The 27,666-nt window shown below is 50.7% G+C and overlaps 8 protein-coding genes across 8 annotated transcripts; 4 read left to right on the top strand and 4 right to left on the bottom strand.

Moving 5' to 3' along the window:
* Window positions 1-436: 436 nt before the first annotated feature.
* Window positions 437-1,946, bottom strand: CABS01_08355 (FAD dependent oxidoreductase; the record flags this gene model as incomplete). Its single annotated transcript, XM_060541715.1, has 3 exons — window positions 437-701; window positions 772-1,015; window positions 1,118-1,946. The coding sequence occupies 3 exons, from the start codon at window positions 1,944-1,946 to the stop codon at window positions 437-439; spliced, it is 1,338 nt and encodes a 445-aa protein (XP_060401872.1).
* A 1,752-nt stretch (window positions 1,947-3,698) lies between these two features.
* CABS01_08354 (Rieske domain-containing protein) lies at window positions 3,699-5,036 on the top strand (the record flags this gene model as incomplete). Its single annotated transcript, XM_060541714.1, has 2 exons — window positions 3,699-4,522; window positions 4,583-5,036. The coding sequence occupies 2 exons, from the start codon at window positions 3,699-3,701 to the stop codon at window positions 5,034-5,036; spliced, it is 1,278 nt and encodes a 425-aa protein (XP_060401871.1).
* A 467-nt stretch (window positions 5,037-5,503) lies between these two features.
* Window positions 5,504-7,068, bottom strand: CABS01_08353 (uncharacterized protein; the record flags this gene model as incomplete). Its single annotated transcript, XM_060541713.1, has 4 exons — window positions 5,504-6,126; window positions 6,190-6,536; window positions 6,603-6,883; window positions 6,937-7,068. 4 exons carry the CDS (start codon window positions 7,066-7,068, stop codon window positions 5,504-5,506), a joined length of 1,383 nt encoding a protein of 460 aa, XP_060401870.1.
* A 2,503-nt stretch (window positions 7,069-9,571) lies between these two features.
* CABS01_08352 (uncharacterized protein) lies at window positions 9,572-19,965 on the top strand (the record flags this gene model as incomplete). The annotated part of the gene is made up of 10 exons (XM_060541712.1): window positions 9,572-9,939; window positions 10,012-11,828; window positions 11,942-13,122; window positions 13,177-13,276; window positions 13,331-13,505; window positions 13,570-16,274; window positions 16,341-18,118; window positions 18,169-18,461; window positions 18,512-19,151; window positions 19,216-19,965. The coding sequence occupies 10 exons, from the start codon at window positions 9,572-9,574 to the stop codon at window positions 19,963-19,965; spliced, it is 9,807 nt and encodes a 3,268-aa protein (XP_060401869.1).
* Window positions 19,966-21,282: 1,317 nt separating this feature from the next.
* Window positions 21,283-22,608, top strand: CABS01_08351 (uncharacterized protein; the record flags this gene model as incomplete). Its single annotated transcript, XM_060541711.1, has 1 exon — window positions 21,283-22,608. One exon carries the CDS (start codon window positions 21,283-21,285, stop codon window positions 22,606-22,608), a length of 1,326 nt encoding a protein of 441 aa, XP_060401868.1.
* Window positions 22,609-23,264: 656 nt separating this feature from the next.
* On the bottom strand, window positions 23,265-24,356 carry CABS01_08350 (uncharacterized protein; the record flags this gene model as incomplete). Its single annotated transcript, XM_060541710.1, has 5 exons — window positions 23,265-23,281; window positions 23,358-23,886; window positions 24,037-24,083; window positions 24,155-24,219; window positions 24,295-24,356. 5 exons carry the CDS (start codon window positions 24,354-24,356, stop codon window positions 23,265-23,267), a joined length of 720 nt encoding a protein of 239 aa, XP_060401867.1.
* Window positions 24,357-25,146: 790 nt separating this feature from the next.
* On the bottom strand, window positions 25,147-26,058 carry CABS01_08349 (uncharacterized protein; the record flags this gene model as incomplete). Its single annotated transcript, XM_060541709.1, has 2 exons — window positions 25,147-25,292; window positions 25,644-26,058. The coding sequence occupies 2 exons, from the start codon at window positions 26,056-26,058 to the stop codon at window positions 25,147-25,149; spliced, it is 561 nt and encodes a 186-aa protein (XP_060401866.1).
* Window positions 26,059-26,422: 364 nt separating this feature from the next.
* On the top strand, window positions 26,423-26,800 carry CABS01_08348 (uncharacterized protein; the record flags this gene model as incomplete). Its single annotated transcript, XM_060541708.1, has 1 exon — window positions 26,423-26,800. One exon carries the CDS (start codon window positions 26,423-26,425, stop codon window positions 26,798-26,800), a length of 378 nt encoding a protein of 125 aa, XP_060401865.1.
* Window positions 26,801-27,666: the final 866 nt, after the last annotated feature.

The raw sequence follows: 27,666 nt of genomic DNA, 5'->3' as shown, positions 1-27,666 counted from the left end.
TACACGGCAGAGCCCAAAGTTAATAACGGTTTGGAAATCCCACGGTAAATTTTGAGTGATGTCTGGCATCAGAAAGAAATGGAATCTCCGACTTCGGTGAAAGAGGGGAAAAAAGAATGATGGGATTTCACCTTCCTACCGCGCGGAGAACCTGAGAGCTCGTTAGCATGCAGACTGACAATGCGACACTACTGACAGGTTGTCTCTGCTTCAGCCACGACAACATGTTCTCGGCATGTAATTATTGCGCCTAACTAAGAACCAACCTATCATGAATCATCGTGTCTCCGGCCTTTTGTGCACACGGCGATGTGGAGAGTGGGAACCAATGACCTTTCATAAAACCTTGGATTACCAAGTCAACTCCACTAAGCATGTATGTACGCCGTTGATCTATGCCGATGCAACTACATATGAAACCAAACTGCCTCACATATCACAACCTTGCTACCGGGTCCACAAGGTCGGTTAATTCAGAGTTGGGATACTCTGGGTTCTGGAGATGATCCGGGCGCTCACGGTCCCACGCCCATCTCGTCTTGAGCTCTGGCGACAACGAGTCTTCGAGCATCTGGATCACATACTTGCCAAGCACAGGGAAGAACTTGAAGCCGTGGAACGAGCCACACGTGGCGAGATACAGACCCTTGGCCGCCGAGTGCGGAGAGATGATGAAGTCGGAGCTAGTTGTGAAGGCATCCCTAAACGCACAGTTAGCACGTTGCTTTGAAATCTAAAACATGGCTTGATCATCATTAGCAATTCACTTACCAGCAGATCCGGTGCTTGGTCATCTTCCAGTTTGCGCTCTTCTTCCCATACCACAGATTACGCTGCTCAGCGATATCTTCCTTGAGCTGCCGGGACACCTTCCACTGACTGTAATCTTTCGCCGGTGGAGGCGCTGAGACGTGGCGACCAGGCAGGATTTCTTTGGTGTTTGAGAAGATCTTGGATCCCCACCACTTGAGTTCTCTGTCCTTCGTTGGCGGAATGCTTCCGATAAAGGGCTTTCCTGTTTCGATCGTGAGTTATTTTTCCCGCCTAATCGCAATGCGGAAGGAAAAAGAAGGTGCGGCGTCGTTCACAAAGACAAAGATAGAGAGAGAAAACATACCATGTCCTGTGTACCCCTGAAACCCGACGGGCATGTCGGCATACTTCTTGTACTCCTCTTCGTCAAGCTCCGCCATGCCAGTGGTAATTCCAGCAGCCAGAATGCGGTCACCGGCTCGGAGGTTGCTTAGGCCGCTCTTTGCGGCACTCAACTCCAGCAACTTTGGCGTGTAAGCTCCCGTGGAGAGAATAGTGTGTTCCGCGGTCAGAATTTCTCCTGTAGTCGTCTTGATACCTGTGCAGTTGCCACGCCGGTCAAATTCCAGAGAAGCAGTTTCAGCCGTCACATACTTGACGCCTAATTTGATAGATTCGCGAGTGACAGCTCTTAAGCAGTCGCCAGCAGCCGCCCATCCGCTCGCACGGTTGACGAGAACTTCTTTGGCGCCAGAGTAGTCAGCATCTTCGAAAAGACCATTATACAATTTCCGAGCTTCAGAGATGGGCAGAGCAATAATATCGTCTTTGCGGCCGAGCTTCTTGTGATGGTCTATAACATTCTGGGCGTAGTCGCTTCGGCAGATCCAGTAAACACCCGTTTGGTGGAAATAGGGCTGCCAGAGAGGGTCGTTCTTGAAAGTGTCTTGGGCCTCCAGGGCTAGCTGACAGTAGGTAAAGTCGTCGTAGTCGGCGCGGACCACCTTATTCCAGTCCCATGAGGCGGCCACGCGCTCATCGGCGTCGAATGCATCCTTGTCGACCAGGGTCACGGATGCATCGGGGTACTTCTTGATAAGGTGATAGGCGGTAGACACACCAAACACACCAGCGCCAACAATGAGATAGGAGGGTTTGCTCTGGTCCATTTTGTTGAAAAAGTAGAATGACATGGATCGGCGGGAGAGGGGGGGAAGAACTTGGTCAAAAAGGGACTCTTGCAGCCAAGCAGAGTAGAGATCTCTTTCGACTATGGAGGTTCCCGAGACGGCACAGAGAGACGGAAACAAATAAGTCGAGTGTTACCTTGAATACCTTGCATCGTCACTTTCACGGAGCGAGAAGACGGTTTACTTATCGGTGACCCGTGTGAACTCCCCCGCCTCCAAGAGCGGAAGGGGTCCCGATGTCGGCTGGCATTCCGAATGCCGATCACGTGACGAAATGAGGTATCCGGGGACCGGCTTTCTTTGAGTGGTGTATCCCTCTCTATCTTCCAAAAAAAAAAAAAACATGAGCATCATCAGATCGTGATCTTCGCGTTCTTGAATAGAAACACTGCAATGCAAGTTTATCTTGTAGGTCAAAGACAGAGACGGGGCATTGGCTGACATTTTGAGTTGCTTCGGTTGGATATTCCATAACCCATGGGCAAACACCAGGGATGCCCCCGGATGAATCGCGATAAGACCCTGGAACCCAGTGTAAGCAGAGCAATGATCCTTACCAGACTCTCCTTGACTTAGTCGTCTTCTCCATAAACAGCAGATACGGTCAACACCATCACGATAGATACGGGAATCCTCGGTGTGCCTGTATGTTATGACCTGACCAGGTGGTTGACTCGTTGACAGCTGTACCCTACATCGCAGATCGGTAATCTAGTGCAAAGTGCCGGTCTGGTACCGAGCGTGACAGGCACTTGAAGTTGATGCACCGCGGCCAACACACCAAGGGTATCCGGACTAGTGCGCCGACGGCGTCACGTACGCCGAGCCGCCACAAATGGTACGAGAGGAGTGCAGGGTGCAGCGAATGGGACGAACACAGTGCTACGTTGACGCCAATGGAGCCAAAGGCATTACGTTGTTGACATCGAGGATGAGCAGCGGCTGGAAAACGACGTGTAACCATCGGGTGCCAATGGAGTCAAAACCGCCTGGGCGTTCACGAGGCGGGGACTGGGGGGACTACCCAATGAAGAATGCACAGTGAAAAGTTTCCAGATTGGGAAAGGATACTCGTTAGTGCCAGATATGTGACAGATACTAACTCCACTGACCGGGGGAGCTTCTGAGGGGACTGACTGGTCGAAGCTGTGATAAGCAGGGATGATCAACCTTAAGTCTGTGTATAGAGATGGACCGGATCTTCATGGAAGGATGTCCAGCTCAAAACACGGCTTTGAAAAGTCTAGACTCCTGGGGGTGGGTGCTGCATCAAGTGATACACCATGATGAATCCTATCTACACTGCCCTCAAGGGCCCCCAGCTTACCCAGGACCTCTAACATCACAGCGCGGCTCGGTCCGTATATCCCACCCCATGGTGTTTGGAGTACGAGTCGGTCCGCGTGAGATGTGTTTGCCGGTCATGTGATCGGTATTCACGACCGCATCAACAGCCACCTGATGGCTATGGGTGTCCGGAATTGTCAGAGGCGTTCGGTGTGCGACATCGAGCACCGGCCGGCCCAAACGATGGTTTCCAGTCCAGGAGATAGGAAAGGGCGAAACACGGACTCAGTCTACCGGCCAGGGCTTATCATGGCTATATAGAAGGACTGCCATCTCAGGCCATAGAGTTGTAGATAAGCCAAATCAGACCACAATCATCAGACTACAACTACCGAGCATCAGCTCCAGTTCCCCAGCTCTCATCGTTTCCAACGAGCTATCATCTTACATAGAATTGCGGGTTTAGCAATGTCACTTTTCAAGAACTACTTTGGCCTCGGCGGCTCCAAGCCTGCTGCCCAGGATGAGAAAACCCCTGTCAGAGCCCTTCCTGCCTCCTGGTACACCTCTCAAGAGATGTACGAGCTTGAACGTCGTGCCATCTTCTCCAGAAAATGGCTCCTCACTACACACAGGGCCAGAATCCCCAATCCTGGTGACTGGGTCCGCTACGATGTTGCCGGCTACCAATTCATCATTGTCCAAGACCGAAAAGGAAACATCAACGCCATGCACAACATTTGCCGGCATCGAGCGTTCCCCGTTGTGACCAAGGAAGAGGGAAACAGCTACGTCTTTTCCTGCAAGTACCATGGCTGGTCCTACGGTCTGGCGGGTAACTTGGCCAAGGCTCCTGGTTACCAGGAGCTTGCGGGCTTCGACAAGTCTCAGAACAACCTGTTCCCCATTCACGTTCACGTCGACCGCAATGGCTTTATCTGGGTCAACCTTGATGCTGCCGAGACGCCCGAGATTGCGTGGAACGATGACTTCCTCGGCATCGATGAGCAGGAGAGATTCGAGCATTACAACTTTGAGGACTACGTCTTTGACCACCACTGGGAGATGGAGGGAGAGTGGAACTGGAAGATCCTGGCCGACAACTACAATGAGTGCTACCACTGCCCGACTGCCCACCCAGATATTCCCTCCATCGCAGACCTCAACTCCTACTTCGTCAACACTCAGAACGCATACATTCAGCACTTTGGTCAGCCCACACCTGAGCAGATCGCCAAGGGCTTCCGTGTCGCTGCTACCTACTTCTGGCCTAACGCCTCTATGAACGTCTCGTAAGTTTCTCACGTACCTTACTTACGAAAGGTGTACTCCATTGCTAACATTTCTTTAAGACCACACTTCTTCTTCATCCAGCGATTCGTTCCCGACGGACCTTCCAAGTCCCAGATGCGCTATGAGGTTTACCGCAACAAGAACTCTAGCGACGAGGACTTCAATGTCATCAGTGATATGTACAAGCGCATCATGTCCGAGGACAAGTACCTCTGCGCCAACGCCCAGAAGAACATCAACGCTGGGATCTTTGTCAACGGCGAGCTCCACCCTGAGATGGAGAAGGGTCCTCTCTTCTTCCAGAAGACGGTGCGCGAGATCATCACCGAGCACTGGAAGAAGGAGCAACAATCCGGCAGCGAGATCTGGCCGGCGCAGCAGCAGGTGCCAAAGACAGCTACAGCGAGTCAGAGTGATTCACAGCTTTGTGCGGCAATCGACTGCTGTAGCAGAGGCAAAGGCAGAATGGACGACAACAAGAAGATGTGTCTTGATGAGGCGATTGCATTTTGATTCGAAGTTGTTGTGAAGTAGAAGCCCGAAGGACGGCAGGCATGGATCATGGCGAGACTTGAGCATCTCACCCTTTGGCGTTGGATATTGATAGCCTTAATTTTACACCACCTTAGTTAATTGGGCGAAATTGACACTTTGAGCATTCTTTCCATGACAAGTTGCCAATATGCCGTCGTCACTGAGCGAGGTATTCGATGATTTCGTGGTTCTCAAATTCGGAGTGATCAAGAATTCTTTCTTTTGCCATGTGTTCTGGAACATTTTGCGCGGGAAACTTGCCGGACTCCATTTCCATTTTCCACTAATAATAACAGCTCATGAAGAACTCCTACACTTGATGCAATATAAGTCTCAATCATGGTGGTTGTGCGGACTGTCATGCTCTAAGCCTCATTTTTCAAGGAATGTGTAATCTTTGTCTTATATCGGGGTCGTTCCGTGTTGGAGATGCTCTTAAAACACCTTTATACTTGCTCCTGCCCCTTGCTCTGAACTGCAACTCCCTCGACACCCAGATCACTCTCAGACTCATCTGAATTCTGCAAAGTCTCCTCCCCGCCTTGGTTCCAGTTACCAAAAACAGCAAGCAGCGTGAAAGGAATCGTGACGGCCCAAAGAGAGAATCCCAAAATCATCTGGTTCTTGTTGGGCCAGTGTGTCGCGCCAACGGCGTAGGCAATCGTACTACCTATCGATTCCCACGATCGTAAGATTCCCGTGGTGCGCGCGATATCACCATCACCCTGAGCGCCCTTAATCTCAGCCATCAGCCAGTAGATGTATGTCTGCAACATCTCATAAAAGAACTTGAAGAACATGTAGACCGTAAAAGCAGAATTGAAAAATGGACCATCACCGAGGTCGAAAGACGGCGGGTCCTCCATGCGTGATAGGCGTGTCTCAATGATAGCATTCCAGATCCATGCGGTCGTGATGAAGACAAGAATGATAATATAGACGACCTTGGATTTGGTGGAGCGTTCAAATCGTTTAACGTCCAGAATTGCGCCGGTGGTTATGTTCGCGGCGGCACCGACAATGGCTGTGAGGAACGATGCCAAGGCTCTGGACCGGACGGTGAAGTACGCTTTTGATCGATTATTAGTCACTTGCATGCTCATGAGTAAAGGCTACTATGTCGGAGACGTACTTGTGAGATAATTCCCCTGGTAGGTGGTGCCGAACTGGCCAGCCAAGAAAACGGGGATGAGTAGCAACATGTACTTGTTCTTTAGCTGTTTCCAAATGGCCCTAGCTTCGATGGCGAAGTTGGTCTGCTTCATGTACGGAATCTTTGTGCCATCGGTTCTGATGACTTTCTGGGGTTGTGATAGCAATAAAGCGGCGGGTGCTCCCAAAGATGAGATGGCAACTAAGCCGAGATACGTTGTGTAGGTGACCTTGCCCTTTTCGGCTGTCTTGATGTTCAGCGCCAGGGAGATTGCGCCGCCAACGAGGGGCCCCATTTGTCGAATGCCCATCCATATTCCGACATATCTGGGTGACGTTTTGTCAGTCGGCTGCTATCAGCGTGTTAAAAGAGCACGGGTGTAGAGAACTTACCGGCCTCTCTTCTCCGCCTCGGGATAGCCAACTGCAATGGCTGCCTCACTCGCCCACAACAGCGATGCTCCAATGCCACAAAGCCCGGCACCAAGCAGTAAGAACCACTCGTTACCATACCGGTTGTTGCAGTACAGCCCTGCCGCGTAGGGAGTGTAGAATGCCGCACCGATGAACAGAGTCCATTTTGCTGTAATCTTGTTCGTAATGCCTCCTGCTATGAAACATCCCACAGACATGAGTCCGTATGTAAGAGAGTTGGCGGCATTGTTCAACAGAGGCTATCAGGAATTCTTAGCATGTGAAGCACAACCCATCAGACGATGAAACTTACGGATGCGTTCCCGCCAGCCCCGAGATTGTTCAGTGCTGTCCATATTCCCGGCTCACAAAAAGCCACAATCCCAACAATGATGATCTGAAAAAGACACGATCGGTAAATCTGGCTCAATCGCTCCAAAGCCATGATGATGTTACTTCCCAGCAATTTCGATAGACGGCACAGATATCAAGATCACTCTTGGGAAGATTGAGAACGTATCCGGCACTTCTACTTCGTAGCAGCTAGCTGAGTTTAACACCCTCGAGCACCTTCAGGTTGGCAAGCACGTCAGGCTCCATAAGGAATTCGGAATTTCAGAGTTTGCATCAGAACTGCAAAGTTATGGGCAAATTAAGATAACAAGAGCAGCACGCAATTGTGAAAGTGGGCGTGGTAAGTCGCTTCAAAATATCATGCTTCAATTCCCCGGCGCAACGTAGGATCAGAGGTGGACGCAGTCAAGCAGGGCTGGCATTAACCGTGACGATAGGACCCGCATCAAGACTGCCGAAGTTGACCCCGAAGTTTCGATAAGTTGGATTGGCCAACTGGAAGCCACAAGCTGCAGACATCGGGTATGACTTCAAGGTAACAAGCGTGGGAATCCATGATCACGCCATGCCCCACGCAGATGGTGTTGGCGATAGAAGTCAACTAATCACATTGCTGACTTTAACTCTGCTACCTTACAAGACAGAAGATGTACCAGGCTTCCCACGAAATACTCTCAATGCTTCCAGCTTTTTATTACAAATTATACTTGATAAATCCCATCTGCGTGATTAGAAGATTCTCGAGGCAAGCATCGAGATCATTAAAAACTGCATATCTAGCTTCAAAAGTCTGTCTACAGAGAGCTTATGCTTCTCCTCGAAAGTTCTCAGACAAGCCACACAAGATACGAAACAGTTTTCAACGGTGTGAACGCTCCCTAACTGCCTACTCTCAGCTGGCACTCTGCAATATCCCTGGAGCCTTTAAGCAGCGCTGTGCTTAGAAGCCGAGTCAATTACTGACTATACTCTTGGACTCATGAGAGGCGAAATCGATTATATACGTCAGAATGGACTTCTGAAAATGTCTTTCTCAGGATGGAAAAATGACGATTCCTGATTGGTATATGAACATCAGGAAGGCCATTGCAGAGATCCCCAAAGCTGGATTGGTTGGCCCATAATTGTAGCTCCAATGTGAGATATCTGCTAATCGGAAGCGAGGCCGTGGAATTTTGAGATCAAGATAACAATAGAACGTGGTATCGAGATTTGCACCAACTAATTGCATCACCTAGCCTGACCTGCGAGGGTAGGGACGGTAATAGATGTTGCAGGTATGACCGTTGTGGCTTGTGGCTAAGCACGTCTCAGTTGAGCGCTGGAATGGTGAGGCTGGGGCAGTGGTGGCGTAGCAGACTGATCCATTGATTAGATAAGCGAACACTCCTCGCCCGTCTGTGGGCATTTTCAACTGTAGCTGAGAACCCCCAACCAGCTGAACCAATGAACCTCATATAATTACTGTGCCTCAGTTCGTAGTTGCAAGTGAACCTTTTCCGGCCAACTCTCTCTCTTATCCGGTGAATCATAGCAAACATAAGGCTGATGCAGACCGTAGTTCTAATCAATCTGCACCATGCGTCCTGAACCCTGGTCATCCTGACTTTTGATAGTCGGCCAGGGACGGCAGAAAGGAATTTATCTAGTCTTGGAAATCAATCAGAGAAGTACCTCCAAATTTCGGGCATATCACGAAAACGGAGCACAAAAGTGACATATCATGGATAATTCAACACAAGGCCCTAAGACTCAGAAAGTGTATGGTGTCGCCAACTGGAACTTGAACAACGTCTTCTTTTGCTTGGTAGGTGAGATATCGGGGCTCAGATTGAGTTGTCTTGACGGACTATATCACATTGTTCTTTCTTGCTTGCAGGTGGGTAAAGATGCCGGATCATGTCAGTTTTCATTGAATAAGCCTGCCTCTACTTTGCCGTCATCGTTGCCTTTGTTCACATTCCTACCTATGGTCACCTCAAGGTCTACAATCTACTAGAAGGTTGTATTTCAACATAAGCCTTTCTTTCCCCCTCTTGACTTTTTACCGAAATTCTTTGCATCAAGTCCAACCCTTTTTTTCTTTACTGCAATGTCAATACCGTTGGATCCAATGGAACGTCAAGTGCATTGGAACTCTCAAGGAACGCTCCACCTCAAAGTAATTACCTCAAGGAATCTGGTACCTTAGGCAGCGACTGCAGGTTCCCGATGGCAACTGTAATGGAAGAAACTCGAGAATATTGGAAGGACCGCGCCTGCCTACTTTTTTGCCCGGAATGCACCTTCCCACTTCAAGTTTTCGTCAGTCGCCTCGAGATTCAAGACCCACCTTTGTCTCTTCCGCCCCAAACGCTGGTTATTCCTCCTTGCGGTGCTGTATATCCATCTCGACTTTTTTCTCACCCTCTTGTTTTTCTCCCCCATCTCTCAAACTCCTTCTCTACCTTAGAGTATCTCTATACTCAACACGCCTCAACGTATCTCACATCATTCTTTCCGAGAGAACCCGCCGTCCTCACATTCGTCCAAGAAGACCCCGATATCAAGTGAAGCACCGCCCTATTGCGACTTAGTGGAATATTCCGGCCACCATGGACCCCTTGCTGGTGGAATCGCCAGCGGCCGTCCATGGTGCGCTTTTCAGCCACCTGGCAATGCCAGCCAAACTCCCACAGCAGCGAGACCCAGAGAAACAAATCCAGCTCATCGAGTCTGAACTCGTTCAGCGTTTGGCAGCCGCCGCCAAGATCATGAGCGAATTGCCTGGAAACGCTGATCAATGCCGCGATGTCTGGCACTCAGTTGGCAAAACACTCGGTGCCTGCCAGCATCTCAACGCAGCCGGGCGAATTGACAAGGCAATTCTTCTCCGAGAACTGCACGACCTGGGCCCGTCTGGCTGCATTGTTCTGCACATCGAGAAACAGAATGCTGGTCTCATCATCCGTCGAGCACAAGAGTGAGTTTTCCTTCAATCTGAAAAACCATCGTCTTCACAAGTTCATGGGCCGCTGACAAGTTTCCTCTTCAGTCCCATATTCAACGACAGTGTCGTCTTCGAGGCCTTCGAAGCGTCTGCCAAGAATGAACAGGTCTTAGCCACCGAGGGCGCTCTGCTCTGGGACTTCCCCGGGATCGCGGTCGCCATCCCGTTCACGACCTTCGCCGATCAGCACTTTCAATCAAGCTTAGCCACATTCATTGAGCAGGCGTCGCTAGAAACCGTCAAGGACTTCGCTGCTCACGCCTTCAAGGCCGGCACTAGTGTCTTCGAGTATCGCAACACCGGTGACCCTTCCATCATCACCTCTCTTCTCATGGCAATTCTTGAAGAAAATGGCCGCCGGGTTGCCCCAGTCCTTCTCAGGAAGCGTGTTCGCGACGACATTTGCTGGGATCACGCCAAAAGGCCATGGCGCAGACTACCTTACTATCTCATCCTCCGCGTCTGTATCGAGAGATTCCTCTGCGTCTCGTTGAGTCCGGAGCAAGGTCGCCTTGAGTACAAGTTCTTCATGTGTGTCCTTTTGTCAACGTTCCTCGACGCCACAATCACCTTCCAAGCCAGCGCTGAAAATGTTCACTTTCTCAAAAAGAAAATCTGCCGTCGGCTCGTCAAAGTTGACCTGGATAGAAGCCGCTCCCAGGATCGTGTCGCCGTCTCGAGGTACGACTTTCTCTTCAATCGTCTCAATCCCACCTTCACCGCAACCATCGACAAGTGTTCCTACTTTCTCCATCGTGCGATTACACAGACGAGAAAGAGCTTGACTAAACAAATCCCCACGCTTCCACGGAAAGCCCCTTTCGTGGACATGCAGCTTGGTCTCAGGGCCAGCTATGAGTACATCAAAAAGGTCATCCTCAGCAACAAAGCGCCACGCAGAAGACGACGATATCGGGAAATTCCGGGCGAAGGTCCAGTTGAAGCACCCAGAGACCATCTCAGTCATTATGCACAGCGCTATCATAAGCTGATCAACACCGAGACGGAGCTCCTTGCATCGACAAAAGATTCCTGCACACAGATTTCTCAGCAAATCTTTGACTACATCCATACAGCGGCTCCTCTGTACGAGGGCAACGCAGAACAAAAGAGCCAGATGCTTCTGACAGTCATGGAGTTGTGGATCAAGATGGATTCGATTGCTTGCGCTTCATTCCCCCTGCTGACGGACTTTCACCCAATGTTCTACCCACAAATGCTAGATGTTCTCCTTCTGCCTCAGCTTGGGGATATGAGGCGCCTCGGCATGCTCCAAGATCTTCTGTCAGCTCGCGTGAAAAACGCTAGTGCCAGCCGCCGCAACATCTTTGAGGACCCATCCCCGGGTTGCTTTGCTGAGCGGTACTACAAGGAATCAAGTGAGGGGTCGGTCTTAAAAGACTTGCACGGAGCAATCATTGAATTAGCCAGCAATATGCGCGATCAGAAACAACGGGAGTGGAAAAAGAAAAGCAAGGAATATGACGAATTGATCAGCCGCATTGATATCAGCGCCTGCACTTACATCTTCGACGAGCACAATCCCCAGGGCCGGGGGTATCATGACCGCAACTGTTCGAGATGTTCCATGATGGAGAAAGCTCAAAGCATGCGCATTAATATACTCGAAGACCCCCTGCCTAGTGACCCTGTCGTTGCACGAGCGGTTATTTTCGAATTAGTTTGTCCAAAGGAGTTTGCGGCATATCGAGACACGACATGGTGGCTTCTTCGACATCTCGCGACTCACTTCGATGACCAAGGTATTTTACCTCGGTGTCTTCTGAGAGACTATCTCCAGCTGAAGTCTTTTTGGAGACCGAGCCAGCACAAGCTTGGCTTAGCCTCGACTACAAAGCCTTGTAAGTTTCCACTATAACTTGAAATCTACAGCCCTTTTTCGCGTACCGATCGGCTTGCCGCCTTCTGTACCTATTTCGAGCTACAGCAAATGTCTAACCATCTGACCCTACAGTCCATGTAACTCATTACACTTCGATGCCGTTTCCAGTTGAATGGGAAGGAGGACGTGATGGTGTATGCCGCCCAAACGCTCTGAAGCTCGGATACTTTGACGAATCGACCTCAACATGGCCCGGCCGTGTCAGATTCCGACCTTTATTCGACCACCAAGTGGCTCTGACCCTGCCAAAGAGCTCGCCGTGGAGTACGCTGCTGGAGACAAAGGCTTACTCGTTGAGTGGTCCAGGCCCATCGTCCTACGAAGTTGTTGCCAGCCAGTCAAGCTGCCCTCCAGGGATTAACAACCACGAATATCTGGCCATGCAAACGCTCATGGCTGGAGAATCCCAACGCTGGATTGTGTTGCTCACAGAACTGGCTTCAACAAACCTGAACTTCTCAAGCGAAGTCACGATGCTTCTGGTGACCCATCTTGCCCTTCAAAGCGGCCCACAAGATAACTCGGGCGACTTTCTTCGAGCCACTCACACCATCTTTCGAGATGAATCGTTCTGCAAGAGACTATTGGAGCAGATTCAGACGCGACTAGAAACTGTGCAAGCCAATTGGCGCGAAACGTACCAAATGGACATTCTGATTACACTTCTGCTCCGGACATTCGCGTTGACAACCACAAGCCCCGACCAAAAGGGATTTTCAAACATTATTCGAGCTCGCGAAATCTGCTTGCGATGGGTTGAAATGCTTCGCTTTGAGACATTCCGAGCAAGGGATGCTGAAACAGCCCGCAGGTGCCAACAGTACGCTCTTTGGGCAGCGGTTCTTTGCAAGCGCACGTACGTCATTCACGCGAACCAGGTTGCGAATCTTGATTCGCTTTCGTTGCGGACGTACATCGAGTGTTGCATTACAGTCCAGGATAACTTGGTTGTTGACGTTGGCGCACTGCCTCAAGTTCTCCAACACGCTGTCGTTTCGGACATGAAGCTATCATATCGTCTATCACCAATGGTTCGCAAGTCTATTGCTTCTGCACCTGACATGTTTAGGATCGCAATTATGACAGTGTGGCCTGAAGCCGACGGCCATTCTCGTACGATTTCGTCTCTCCAACTCGAGTCAGAATGGGTTATCTGCGAGATCCAAGGCCATGATGGTTGGGAAGAGCGCATGCAGACTGTTCAGTACAACATTTGCACTGGGTTACTCCTCGTCGACAACCGTCCTCTTGGAGTATGTGTTCGTTGACTGGAAATCAGCTAGTGAGATAGGCTAACTCATTGATAGAAACTCCCCAAGCCACCTGAACATACAGAAGTACTCACGGAACTTTTCGGGGAGCAGGCTTTGCTTACTCGCCCTTCGGACATGCCTGGCATGGACTACAGTGAGTCTCATTTCCAAGAAAGTGTGAGATTGTTTTGACCGACCCGAGTACCAGCATTGACTGTCAAACATCATGGATATCGCATCGACATTGGATATGACGGCAGTTCAATTGTCATTCGGGCAACTAAAGGACAGCAGTACCTTCAATTGATACAGAGAAGCAAGTTCAAATCGCGAGACGCATGGGATCTACCCGGCCCTCTTCTGAATGATTGCGTTCACTGGCTGTAAGTTTTTGAATAATAATGTGCGGGTTGGGACTTCGGCTAACTTCTCAAATCAAACAAAAAGGGACCTACGGAGTGGAAAGGTGCTCATCACCCCGAACGCCGACAAATGGAACATTGGCCACCATAACTGGATTCTCGATGTTCAAGATCGTAGCTGTACGAACAAGAGTTCTCGGCTTGTCGATACGTATAGTTCCCTGTTCGGCCGTATCGCTGACATTTTCGGTGGCTTTGAAGAACGCATGAACCTCCTTGTGTTCCAGCCGCATTCAGGACATTTGAGCGTAGAGATCCGCCGGCTACAACTTCTCTTCTACGTCAACACCTGCCGCCTGCTCCAATCACCTCAATTAGGATCTGAAATTGACTCAGACCAAGATGCGGGCACTTGGTACGGCCTTGAAAGCAAGCTGGTTTTGCGGAACCCACGCGATATCCAGCAGAGAAGCATCTTGACACCAATTGGTGCAGTGGAAGCGAAACAAAACAATAACAACATGGTAGTGAGAGTGCCTCCCAGTGGAGACTACGGCAAGTTTGTCATCAACAGACATCTCGGACGGATCGAATCAGCTCCAGAGCCAATGCTTCTCTATATGAAGGCACAGCTGCACGCATATACGTCTTCGTCGTTCCCGGACCCTCTCACTGAACGGACTGGGACTGAAGAGGCATTACAATGGCTAAGATCTGGGATCTGTCAACCCTGGTCTCCCCTTCACAGTGGACCAATCAAAGTACTACTCAAGATCGCGCAGCTCACTCCACAGCATGAGTATTATCCGACCGATCTCAAAGTCATGAAAACGGATCGCTGGGATGTAAGCTTGACCGAAGGCGTACAGCATGAAATGTTCAGACCTATTGTTGAACAGATCTTGTCAATTTCTGCGGAGCTTCAATCCTTTGCGCTCGTAGATGTCAACTTCGGCGTATTGCCACCCGCTGGCGACCTTCACCTGCATACTCGGGCCCGGCTTCGCAGGCAGATATATGAGCGGTCTTTCGATAATAGCACAGATATTACGAAGGCCGTCGACTGCAAATACCAGTCGCGCGATGTCCCAGCATCTTCTAACCAGCGTCACTTGCAAGTTCTGGAGATTGTCAACTTTCTCCGAACTTGGCCACACAAGGCGATGACGACGCGGTGCCTGGCACAGCAGCTTTCTCAACACAATCTGATCGGTGGCTTTCAAGAACTCTGCGAGAAGAACTCACTGAACGACCGCCTGGGCATTGACATTGCGGCAAACTGGGGCTCCTTAGTCAAGTCTTGCCGGGAACAAGAAAATCCCTTTGTGCTGATGTTCATGCTGGCACCCATTTCGTACGGCTCGAAAGCCGATTTGAGTCTTATCAAGACTTTAGCGGCTTTTGCAGTTTACGAGGAATTGAAAGCTGTCGAGCTACCTGTTTGGGTCGAGTATCGAGACTTCCAATCCAACCACGCCCCTCAGCTAGACAATCTCATTGAAGCGATTGGACCGTTCAAGACTCCAGCCCCCAAGAATGATGCTGACGAACTCAAAAGCTTTGCCAGTGCCAAACAGCTTCGACGTATGAGAGACGAGACAGCAGCCTGGGATCTCAAGGCCAATGATGATTGCAGGTTCTTGGCGAAGTACTTACTTGAGCAGTGGCCTTGCATCGAGCCCGGCGTTGCAGACATATCCAAGCCTTTGCAGGTCGACATCGAAGCTGCTTTGAGTGTGGTCCGAGTGGGATGGAAGCACCTCTACCAAAACAAGGACTTGTGTGCACACTTGAACACTGTTCAGTCTATTCTGGATCAGCACCAAAGTGAGACAAATTATGAGGCCTCGTGCTTCATTGCATCAGAAGAGAGCTTTGGAGACCGCTTGCGTGGTGGTGAGATCCCTTCACTGAGGTCTGACTTGTTGCGAAAGACAGTTCCGAGTCCTCACAACGGTGGAAAGACCAACTTCAGAGATGATATCAAGGTCAAGATCGTTAATCCTAGGGCTGGCCGTCTTGTCGAACCATCCCGCCATCCAGGTCACATTCGCCAACCAATCAAGCTTCCACCCTCGGCAACCCGAAGTCTTGGGACGAACGTTCTAGCACCGAGCTGGATGTCCGCGAAGACGACTCTGCTTCCTTCCACCGGTGCCATTGCCGAGCTGAAAAAGATTGTGTCGAACCTATCCAACTCGAAGTCGCTGGTCCGTCAAAAATACGCGGAAGACCTGGAGAAGAGTCTGGACGCTTTTGTTTCCAGGCATGCCTCTAAACACACCAGAGACGATATGCCACCAGATTTTGTTTCTCGAGAAGTTTCTTTGTCGCTTCTCTCGACCCAACGACGTTACAAGGCTATTGCTCTTGCTCTAGAGAAACCTGACGAGAATCTCTCTGCTGAAAGCGTGCATTGGCTCAGGGCCGGCCAGCTTTGGCCTGCGATCACCACGGTGACCTTGTTGGAACAGCTCCGGTCGACAGCCACGCCCGTTCAGTTCGGCAACTCGGTGTTCCAGACATTGCTGGACTTTGGTATCTCGATCACAAACGCTCAGCGAGATCTCCGTATTAACCATGCTATTATGCGTGGCGATGCTGGACGATACGCAGACGAGATGGCAAACAAGGGCCACTCGAACTGGCAGCCATCCGAGCATCCCGATTGGCTACTTCTCGAAATCGAAGCAAACTTGATGATACGACCCGACCAGGTTGACGTCGCCTTGGCTACAATATCTCCGGCTTCTGGTTGTAATTCTGTTTTGCAGATGAACATGGGGCAAGGTCAGTTGTACCAACAACCCTGCTTACACACTTTCTCTTACAATGCTGATGGCTAATGATGAACAGGCAAAACATCTTGCATCATACCCATGGTGGCTGCTGCACTGGCAGATACCAAAACCCTTGTAAGGGTAGTGGTCCCAAAAGCTCTTCTGCTGCAAACGGCTCAGCTCCTTGAAGCACGACTCGGCGGTCTTCTCAATCGACAAGTCCGGCACATTCCGTTCTCCCGTCGAACCCCTACACAGGAAAACCTCATTCGAGCATACCATAAAGTGCACAGAACTATAATGAAGCAAGCCGGGGTCATGGTATGCCAGCCGGAGCACAACCTGTCCTTCATGTTGAGTGGCCTGCAGCGGATGGTGGACAACAGGATGCCGGAAGCTGGGCCAATGATCAACGTTCAGTCGTGGCTGCGCACTCGATGCCGCGACATCTTGGATGAGTCTGATTACACATTAGCTGTGAGAACACAGCTAATCTACCCCTCCGGCTCACAGATGACTGTCGATGGGCATCCTCATCGTTGGCAAGTGGCTCAAGACCTCTTGCGACTCGTTGACAGGCATCTATACGCCCTAGCCCACCAGTTTCCGAACTCAATCGAAGTCATTCGACGATCCGGGGGAGGCTTCCCATTACTCTTCTTCTTACGAACGGACGTTGAGGAGGCGCTTGTCAAGCTTCTGACTTCAGACGTGTTACGGGGTGATGCTGGGATTCTTCAGTTGCAGAACCTAGACGCTGTCGACCGACTTGCTGTTAGGGAGTTCTTGCTCAATGAAAGACCCCGGGATGGAACACTTCAGCGTATCCGTCATTTGTGCCCGGATCGGCCCAGCGTCAAGCAGACCGTTTACCTGCTTCGGGGTATCTTGGTCAACCGCATTTTAATGATGACTCTGAAGAAGAGATGGAATGTTCAGTATGGGCTACATCCACTCCGAGACCCCATTGCGGTGCCTTACCACGCCAAAGGCGTCCCCAGCGAGCAGTCTGAGTGGGGACACCCAGACGTCGCCATCTTATTCACATGTCTGGCATTTTACTACGACGGCATCAGCGTCGCTCAACTGACCCAATCCCTTGAGCATCTTCTCAAGTGCGATGATCCAACCTCTGAATACGACAAGTGGGCTCGAAGCAGTGCAAGATTTCCTGAGCACCTCAAAGCCTGGAACTCGATCAATGTCGATGATGGTCAGCAACTTGGTGAGATATGGATAGCTCTGCGGTACAACATTGCGGCGATTGATTACTTCATGAATAACTTCGTTTTTCCTCAGCATGCGCAACAGTTCAGAGTCAAGCTCCAATCAAATGGTTGGGATATCCCTCTCTTCTCAGTGCATGACACCGATCAGTCGACGCAAGCAGAGCAAGCTGGACAGAGACAACCTACTTCGTCATCGGCCATGACAACCGGGTTCAGTGGCACAAACGACAATCGTACAATGCTTCCGCTCACCATCACGCAGGACGATCTTCCTGGGCTTTCACATACCAATGCAGAAGTTCTCACATACCTATTGCACGACCGATCTCGAGAGTGCCACAGGGTTGTCGGACCCCGTGGGGCGCGCGCATCCGAGCCCGATCTTTTGAGAGAGCTTCATCGTCGTGGCATCAGAATTTTGATCGATGCTGGCGCCCAGATACTGGAGATGGACAACGAGACCCTAGCTAAGCAGTGGTTAACGATCGACGAGAAAGCTGCCGCGGCCTTGTTCTTTGACCAAAGCAACATGCCGTGGATCATCCAGCGAAGTGGTAGAAAGACGCCGCTCCTCGCATCCCCTTACGCTGATGACCTCGGCGAATGCTTGGTGTATTTGGATGAGGTAATTCAAAGATTGCGCATTCTGGGATGAGGTTGCTGATCACGACACAGGCTCATACGAGAGGTACAGACCTCAAGTTCCCTCCATCAGCACGGGGTGCGTTGACTCTGGGACTGAATCAAAGCAAAGACCATACAGTTCAAGGTGAGCAGCTAATACAGGACTACTTCAACGCAATGTCTCTCCTGAACATTGGACTCACAAGACCATTCACAGCTGCTATGCGATTGAGGCAACTGGGCACAACTCAATCCGTGACTTTCTTCGCTCCCCCAGAAGTATACCAGAGCATTGTTGATCTCCACTGCAAGCCGCATGGGGCCACTGTGAATTCCAGCGATGTGTAAGTCACGACTGGCCAAGTCCAATGATGTGGCTAACCCATTTTTTTAGGATTTTCTGGCTCTTGGACAACACTTGCGATGGTATTGAGCAGTTACAGCCACTTTACTACTCCCAGGGCATGGACTTCTGTCGCCGAATGCAGGCTGCGATTGACAACCCAGATTTTGTCAAAGATAAGCACCAGCGGGAAAACTATCTTGGGACGATCAAGCAAGACGAGCAACACAGTCTTCAGAAGCTCTACGAGCCGAAACGAAAGATCAAGGGAACTGGAGAATTCCAGGCTGGATCAGACGCGAAGATCAGGGCCTTTGTTAAGGAACTGAACAAGAGGCGCAAGGCATTCCAAGACACTGGTCGGGCTGTCCATGCATCCGCTCTCCAGGAAGTTGAACAAGAACGAGAGGTGGCCTTCGAGGTTGAAACAGTTCGTCAAGTCAAGAAGCCGTATCATTATCCAGCCTTGGCTTTCCCTGGGCTGCACCCAGAAGTCGAGTCCTTCGCCACGACAGGAAGAATACCCGCTGGCGCCCACACCTTTGTCCCTGCCATCAAATCCTTGTCTAAGACTGCGATAGGCAAGAAGTTCAAGGTTTCGGACCGACCCTCGCGTTCCAATCTCTACGTTACTACGGAATTCGAGCGGACAGTCAAGCTAAACTTCGACCTGACGAGCGACAATTTCCTGGTAAGTCACAACCTTTTTTTGGAAGTTTCTGTACTATCACGGGCCACTGCTAACAAATGGCTAGCGCAATGTGAACTGGATACTATGGAGCCGTAAGACCGAAGTGGCCTTGATCGTTATACCGGAAGAGGCGGAAATACTCTTGTCCATTCTCAAGGATCCAGCCTTTCACTGCGCGACAAACTTGATTACCTACGCGGCGCCAGTTACCCGGAAGATGCTCCATTTCAGCGACCTCAACTTTTTCAGTGTCCCTTCACTCCCTCTTGGTTGGAAGGCCCCAGATTGGCTGAAGATCGAGCTGGGAATCTACGGCGGCCGGCTATATTTTGAGTGGGCCGAGTACGACCAGCTCTGCGAATTTCTTGGCATCGATCAGTCACTGCCGTTGTTAGAGTATCTCGATCAGGAAGGTTCAGACAGTGACTCTGCCGATACGCAGAGCGGCGAAAAGCACAAGGTGTATGTGTCGCCTAACGGCCTTACTGCGCGGCCCCTGTCTTTTGTGCAAGAGTGGCTTGCTGCGCGCCGTCGCGGTCAAGACTTCATGTCGACCCCAATGGGTTTCATCGCGCAGGGCAAGACTCTTCAGGAGGATCACCCATTCTTCCGACAAGTCGTCATCGAGAATCGAGACAAGCTGTTTGCTCCTATTCAAAGCAAGGGGGATGACGAAGAGGACAACGGCGATCATCACGTTGACCTATTTGCTGTGGATGGCATGGGTGCCAATGAAGAGGATGATAGCGATGCACACGAGGACGAGATTGAGTACAACGATTCGGAGATTGGAAGCGAAGTCGAGGAGGACTGATTGGACTGATTGGTCACATCTGAGCTGATGATGCTGATCCGTTGTTGGGTTTCGAGAGGTTGGTTGGTATGGGCCATGTTTGTGTGAGAATAGCTCGTTTACGGCCTGGAGTGCCTTTTGCTTGTCAGATACCCCTTGCCCAATTGCTCAGATAGCTAAGGTAGCTAGTCAATCTCCCCTTTACTGAACCTGCAGCTCGTAATCTCCATTTTCTGTGAAAGTGAGGGAACTTGAGAGCAATCATTACCATGCGAACGGCCTCACTCCCGTTGCAAACACCTTATCGCTCGAGCTGATTATCGATAAGCTTGAACCGAAATGACGTTGACGATAACGCCCCGGGCTTATCCCAAACGGGGCAAAGTCGTAATTACGGTCACGTTGATCACATGATGGACAGAATTATTACCTAAGCCCAGATTTTTTTTAAGATTTGGCCCCTTTTTACCCCTGTCACGTCAAACGACCGCCGCCACGGCTACCCGAACGAACCGTTAAGTTTTGCCGCTGACTTTTGCTGCCTTTTGCATGAGCCTGCCGCACTCTGCGCCCCTCGCGTCCCGCGTCCCGCGTCCGTCTCGCAGGGTCCTGGATAAAGGGTTCGTTCGTTCTCTCATCTGATGGCAAGGGGGGGGGGGGGGGGGGAAAAAAAAAAGGGGGATTTTTTAAAACGCATCAACATTTTTATATACTCTTGCTTTTTTAAATTTCCCCTTTTTTTTTTTGTTTGTACAAAATTTTTTCACTCTTTTTCCCCCTCACATCCCTCCTTGCCTTTTTTTTCGTTTGTGGTATGGCAGGGGGGGGGGGGGGGGAGGCAAAAAAAAGAGGGATTGATTAGAACGCGTATCCATACTTTCATGACCTTGCTTATCTGAAATTGCCCATTTCTCTTTCTGTAGTTCACAACTTGTTTCATCCTTCTTCCCCGTCTCATCCCCGATTGCCGTTCTGTCTGCTTTTTGTTGCGCATCCTTTAACGGAGTAATTACCTCGTAATCAATTCTTCCCCATTCATTCCCCCCTCGAACCTGAGGTTGCAGCTGGTCTGACCCTCCGTCCATCCCTCCCTTCCGAAGTCCCGTCCCGTGTTCGCGCGTTGGTGTGCGTGGCCCGCAGGCTGCAGCAAGTTCATGCAACTCAACCCACACTCATTCACCCTTTGGGTCGTGTTTCACTGAAGCAGCAATGAGACTCACTGTCTCAGAGTGTCATTCCACACAGCGTGCCTGATACCTGATACGTACCAATCACTTTACCTACCGTCCACCACATTCGCCAGTACCTACACCCCTTCCGTACATAGCCTTGTGTACCATGACGGAATCTCACGATACTCAGACTGGCGGCAGCAACAACAACTACAGTGTCGCCGTAATGGACGCCGCCGTCGCGAAACCCTCTCACGGCGCCAGGCGGCACAAGCCCTCCGCCTCCTTGGGCTCCTTGTACGAAGTCCTCGCCGACCTCGACGACAACCAGCTCCAGTACCTCATCCAGGAGATGAACCATACTGGTCACCAAAATGTTCCCGTGTCCCAGGCCGTCTCGACGTTCGAGGCCCTGAAATCATCCTCCTCCCCCGCTGACCCCTTTGCCGTCTCCGAAACGGGTCTCTACGCGCCCGCGCCCGACTCGCCGGCTCGGGAACCTCTGCGTAATCTATCAAAGTCGCGTCGGGGAAGGCTCTCTCTGCAGACGGCCTTTCAGAGGGCCCCGTCATTGAAGCATAGGCAGCAGCAGCAGCAGCAGCAGCAGTCAAATTTGGACAGCCCTAGAGATGGCTACCTCAACCGCAGCAGCACCTTCTCCCAAGGCCCCGAACCAGCTCAGAGTCACCGGCCCGCCAAAGGGTACGGTGAATTGCTCTCAAGTCCCGTCAGCAGCTGCTCTTCGCCAGCCGGCGGCCCCGTTGTCATGAACGGGCTGCCCGAACTGGCAACGGTTACGCGGCCCACGCGGTACCATGAGATCGAGGCACCTCAACCCGCTAGCCAACCACTTCCATCACCACCGCCATCAGCATCATCATTTCTTGAACAGCAACCAACACCGCCACCGCCACCGCAGCCTCAAATTCAACAGCGTCGGCCGTCTACCAACGGAGCCCGAATGGGACCACCCGCTTACCACCGAATCCCTCGGCCAGACTTCAACCTTCCCGAAGGTGTCACGGTCACTGACCTTCTCCACCTACTCGAAATTGAGTACATGTCCTCGAATCGGCAGGCATCCTCTTCCTCGCGCAGGTCTTCCTCCTCCTCCACTTCATCGTCCATCTCCCGGCCTTCCTTTTCTTCGCCCTCGCCGTCGTCGCCGGCATTGGCCACTCGCCTCTTCCCCCCACCATCAAGATCATTCTCACAGACGCCAAATTTGCATGGTCGCTCCCCTCTGCGGAGGTCCTCTTCAAGGCTAGACCTTGCCCTTGGTGCAGAGCGGTCGGCTTCTGGTGCCGCCGAGATCGGAATGGGTATGCTCGAACCCAGACAGCTGAGATCAGTCTCGCTCGGTTTCCCGGGCGGTGGTATGGCCACCACCATGTCCATGGACTCATTGAGCCGGAGTCTGAAGGGCGAGACACGGCCTCCCGCGCCAGCGCCAGTCTTTGAAGGAATCTTTGACGTTTTGGAGAATCAGTAGTCTGCATCTCGGCTACAAATGGAGACAAGAAGGCAACTCAGGTGGCCGTTCGTTTCTTGCCGCGCCCGGATAGCCCGGCTTCAGCAGGTGTCGGCAGCAATGCTTCATGTAGGCAGAGTGAGGGACGATGCAACAGGGCCATCGTGAAGTATTACAGCGGCAGCACAATGAAAGATGAGTCATGGTCCGCATGGCACGAGGTGGCTAGTCCGAGTTGCTTGGTCAACCCATAGCCCGCAAGCCGCTGTTCTCTCCCGGGGCCATTACTATGAGCCACCAGTATTGGTTCGTTTGATTTCATCTGCACGATACCAGCTGATCACGGCCAATGCTTTTTGGAGCACTGCCGAGTGAAGGATTTGAGAACCATGTAATAAGCAAGCGCTACGATACCCAGAATGTACTGAAAGAATAATACATCGGTCGCTAATGCGGACTTTCAAACGAGCCATGTCGAAACCAACTTGACTGTGACAAAACACCCATCGTGATTGTTGTGAGGATAGTGGGAATTCCTCTGGAATCCTTAGCGGAATTCATCCTCATCACCTCGACAACTCAGTCGCTGGCACATGGAGTCCAGACACGCTTGGATGCAGAATGAGCATGGGGCCCATATATAGCTCGCAGAAGTATCAGGCTGGTGTTGCAGGTGGCTAACGAGGAGGGATCGCTGACCAGGATCCATTAGCAGTCAGCCAGCAGACAAGTACGATGCCACATCAGAAGGCTGTGTGTGATCAACTTACTGTCTGCATCATCCCACCGGCGGAATAGTCCAGCGATCTGGTCCCGAATCCGGACTCTGGGGAGCCTTCTTGGTCGGACTGTCAAGACATTGAGCCGGTTCCTGCATTGGAGATTGCCGTGTTTGACACTCGACGGAGCCCGCTTCCACCATTCATCGGTAGCGGGTCGCGGGACATGTTTCCCAGCCCGACGGGCAGCCCAGCGGGCTTTCAAGGATGCCCATCGGTAACGAAGCCAGTATTCACGGAGGAGTTGAGGATAATAGGTTCTCATCCACACCTCGTCCACATTCCCGGCATTCCGGTCGTTCTCTCCTTCGTATTGAATACGTAAGATGACTCGGTTATGCTCGCCAATGTGGTGCCCCAGGACATTGATGACCTTTGCTGTTGATTTATTCCAAGGAAGGATCTCTTGGCGATCAAAGAGATCAAAGTAACTGGCCCAGGCGTCGGGATCACCAAGCTGAACCATGTATTCGGATGCCCAAATGTCTCGCAATTCGCCATCTGAACTCTCGGGTTTCTCCTAAAGTGTTCGAAGCTGAAGTCTGGTTGCATCTTTGGGATCGAGTCTGTGGGCAGTGACTCCAAGGTGTTGCCACTTCCGTTGAGTTCCGTGGGACACAAGCTTTACTTCTCCCCCACTATCGAAGAGTGACGGCTTGAAGGCAAGTACCTGTTCGGGGACGTAGTTAATCGGCGGTTGCGTGTAAGTCGGTGGGTCTAGATGATGCATTGTCTCAGCACAACTTGACTATAATGAGAAAGGAGAGAAAGAGCGAATGATGGCATACATGTGAGAATCATTCCAATTTCTGGCTTTTCGAGGTTCATGTGCCACCCGTCCAGCGGCCTGTCACTAGAGTGCGCAAGACGTGTTAGCGAGAGGGGGTAACGTGGGGAAAGTCTGCAAGACTAAAAGCAGTGAACTCACACAATGCGGGGCACTCCAACAGCAGTGAGCAGACGATCGGTCATGGTGGTGATGAAGTCCATGGCTAATGCTGTAGTCGCCCGAAGACTTAGATGGCTCGTGGACAAGGTCAGTCGCCAGTGTGAGTAATCGTGACGGGAGCCGTGGCTGTCTGGCCTGCAGTACTCGGACGGGCAACCGAAAATTGGGGAATTGAGCGACTGAAAGTAATGCCGGAAACGCGTTGCTTCTTATCCGGGTTAATCAATTGCTGAAGTGCCAAAAGAGATGCGTGTATTGAAGACATGTAGCTGTTGATGAATGATGCCGATCTGTTCTGCCTTGACGACGGAGGTTGTGGAAGAAGAACCAAGAAAAAGCGCGAGGAAAGGAGAAAAGAGGCACAGCCAGACGATCGCACGGAAGAGAACCTCCAATCATCGAAACGTCAATCCAACGCACCTTCCCTTGTGCGCTGGAGAGTGGCCAACACATGAGAGAAATGTGGTAAGAGCAACCCAGCACCTGCAGGCACATGTACTTTACTCAAGGTAAGTCCAACCTGGGGTGGCTACCGGTGTTCATTCCCACCACGCACCATCTCTGAATTTCGATTTCGTTGCCTGGCTGAGATACCTCACGCCTAACCTTGTCTTCGTCATACTTGTTGGTCTCCTTCTACTAGACTGTGAGGCGACGGAGCGTAGATGTAGCCGCCATCAAATGAGGCTTCCGGCTTTTGTGTCACGTATTGACTTCGCATTGCAGGAAAATGAATATCAGATATAGCTAACCTAGAGGCGTCTGCAAAAAGCAATTTGCGGTAGTCGTTGAAGTCACAGCGCCTCTTGGTTCATCTGAGCTCAGCGTGTTCTACTCTCCATTCTCCCCCAACTTAAGCCTAGGCAGTCTTTTATCGGGCTCATCTGATCTATCTGTCTCATTTTGCCAGTTTTGGGGCATCTCATGGACTTCTCGAGAATTGCTGGACCTGAGAGTGACACAACCACCACCATCTCATACCGACAGAAAATAGAATTTAGTGCAAAGGATCCATGTACTTACTTTTACCTTTCACGTGCCATTGCGTAGTTTAATACACAATTAGCGAGCTTCAAGCTGGCCAAATGACTGTTCTGCTGGCATGTATCAGCACATAAGGTACTGAGCTAACATTTCTGCCATCCACCATTGCTTGACTGCCCTTCTCCGCTTTCCTCATGATTCTGCCAAGTATGAGACTCTCGTTTTGTCCACCCACAATCTGGAAAGGACCGGGGATCCGACAAAAAGGATAAGCATCCCTGACCCTTGCTTGCGGCGAGGTATATACGGACGTAGTACCCGTACTGTGTAGATTGGCTGCACCCTACGGTCTACCTCGCCTGCTAGCTTTATCAGGCCCATAACCAAACGGAGGAAACGTGGTAATGTCCATGATGCATCTGAACCAGTAACTTTAAACGAGGTCTCGGAGCTGGCTACGTCTTGATTGAATTGGACAACGTTCTCATGGAAATCAATGGCTGTTCCTTTGAGGGTCGAATAGCCATCAGTAGCTTGGCGTGGCCGGCGTTCGGCCACTGATGTTCCAACACCGCCCGCGTGACTTGGACATGTCTTGTTGGTGGCGCCAGCGGCGCAGGCCAAAAGAGGAAGAAAACAATTGAAATTGCCACTAACGAGCGCGATTCCAATCACGACCCAATCGTTGGTCGACGTAGGGGCTGGCCTTATCGAAGCGCCCTGACTTTGCAGAGACTGGCGTAAACTTCGCTCCTCCATCTCCAGACCCACGAAGTCATCGTGGCTGAGGACACGGTAATCTTCATCAATTACAACAACTTTCTTGCTCCTATTCGCAACCCTTTATTTACCCGTTAGACCAGCCGGCAATTCTGCGGGCTATTTCAATCATTCTGTCGTAAGCGTCGTAAGCGTCAAGCTCTATTGTCCTGCCCTTCGATATCACCGCACCACAGGAAGAAGGAAACTTGCAGAAAACTTGCAATCGAATGTCGGTGTCACTGAAGATGCTTCAAACGCCTTCTTATTCTTTCTGCCCATCAAGAGTCTAATGCGTGATTCTAATCTGTGTTTTAAAGGACGTGTCTAATAATTCCGGTGTACGATAAATTACAAATTCACGATGACCGCCGAAACGCCTACGATAGAACCTATTCCTCTAGCACACATAACGAGTGTCTCCATGATTCCTAGGGAGCGCCAAAGGGAATTTGTCGCAGAGATGGACACAAAAGGCGAAATATTTCGCTCGGAATACCGTCGAGTCAAGCTTCTGATCGAGATGCTGGAGTTCCGAGCGGAAAAGAACAGGTCAATATATCGCGATGTACCAGCCAGACTCCGCGAAGCTCGACAAAAAAAGCGCACCATGAAGAGGATGATGATCGAGGCTCTCCGAAAGCACAAAGAGGATGTACGAACTGGAAAGGCAATTTCTGTAGACAAAGAACCTGTCATGCCAACAAAATCGGCACCAGAAACTGGACAGACGCGGGAATGACGGTGCTCTCCAGGTTGGTTGGACATGGTGTTGCATCAAGCTCAGTTCGAAAGTGTTAATATTATTCCATCGATCAACGTGGTCCCGTAGACTGGCTAAGTGTCAAGTCTCCTGTGGCAGCATGGCAGCAGGCAAGTCCGACCTCAAAAGCCATATTGCGTATAGGTTGGTACGTTTAACGTACTTGGTTCGAGACAAGTAGAGACCATCAGTCCATACTGGTGTCATAGACAATGAGATCGGGGAAAGAAACATGGGTAAGTATGTGGCTCGTAATTTTACTTCGACCTCGCGAATAAGAGATCCGCTTTCGGAGCCGGAACGGCGGAACCATGATAAGCAATGTACTTATGTACTGATACTTGATAGATATTTTCTTGTATTGCTTACGGTCTTGGGCCACAATGAAATGACTACATGTGTATGACATGTCAAACAACACAGTGTAAAAACTCGCTCGTAACCCAGGATTGGAACATATCGGTGAGCGGGCCAGAATTCTTTCTTAGATAGTCTGCTCCTAAGCCTATTAGTTTCTATCACTACCATTGCTTTGACTCTTAAGGTCTCTTAGAGTTGATGTATTCCATACACGACATGCGTTCAAAAGTCCAGAAACCGAATCACATAATGACAGCAGTAGTAAGAGGAAAGGTAGTCACTTATCCCGATAAGTAGCAAATCATTGAGTTGCAAACTGGCTTAGGTTCTAGCTTCTATAATGAATAGGGCTCCTTTTCCAAAGCCCTTCTTACAAGCGTGGGGAAACGATAACTTTACTAGGAAATTGACTTGGAGACTCTAGAGGAATGAGACAACTCAAGGACTGATGATGTTGCTGCTGACTCGGGTGACAAGAACATGTA

Source organism: Colletotrichum abscissum, assembly GCF_030869225.1.
Source record: "Colletotrichum abscissum strain IMI 504890 chromosome Unknown Scaffold_19.1, whole genome shotgun sequence".
Lineage (NCBI taxonomy): Eukaryota > Fungi > Ascomycota > Sordariomycetes > Glomerellales > Glomerellaceae > Colletotrichum > Colletotrichum abscissum.
The sequence above is the reverse complement of the archived record's forward strand: the minus strand, read 5'-3'. Positions and strand labels throughout refer to the sequence as shown.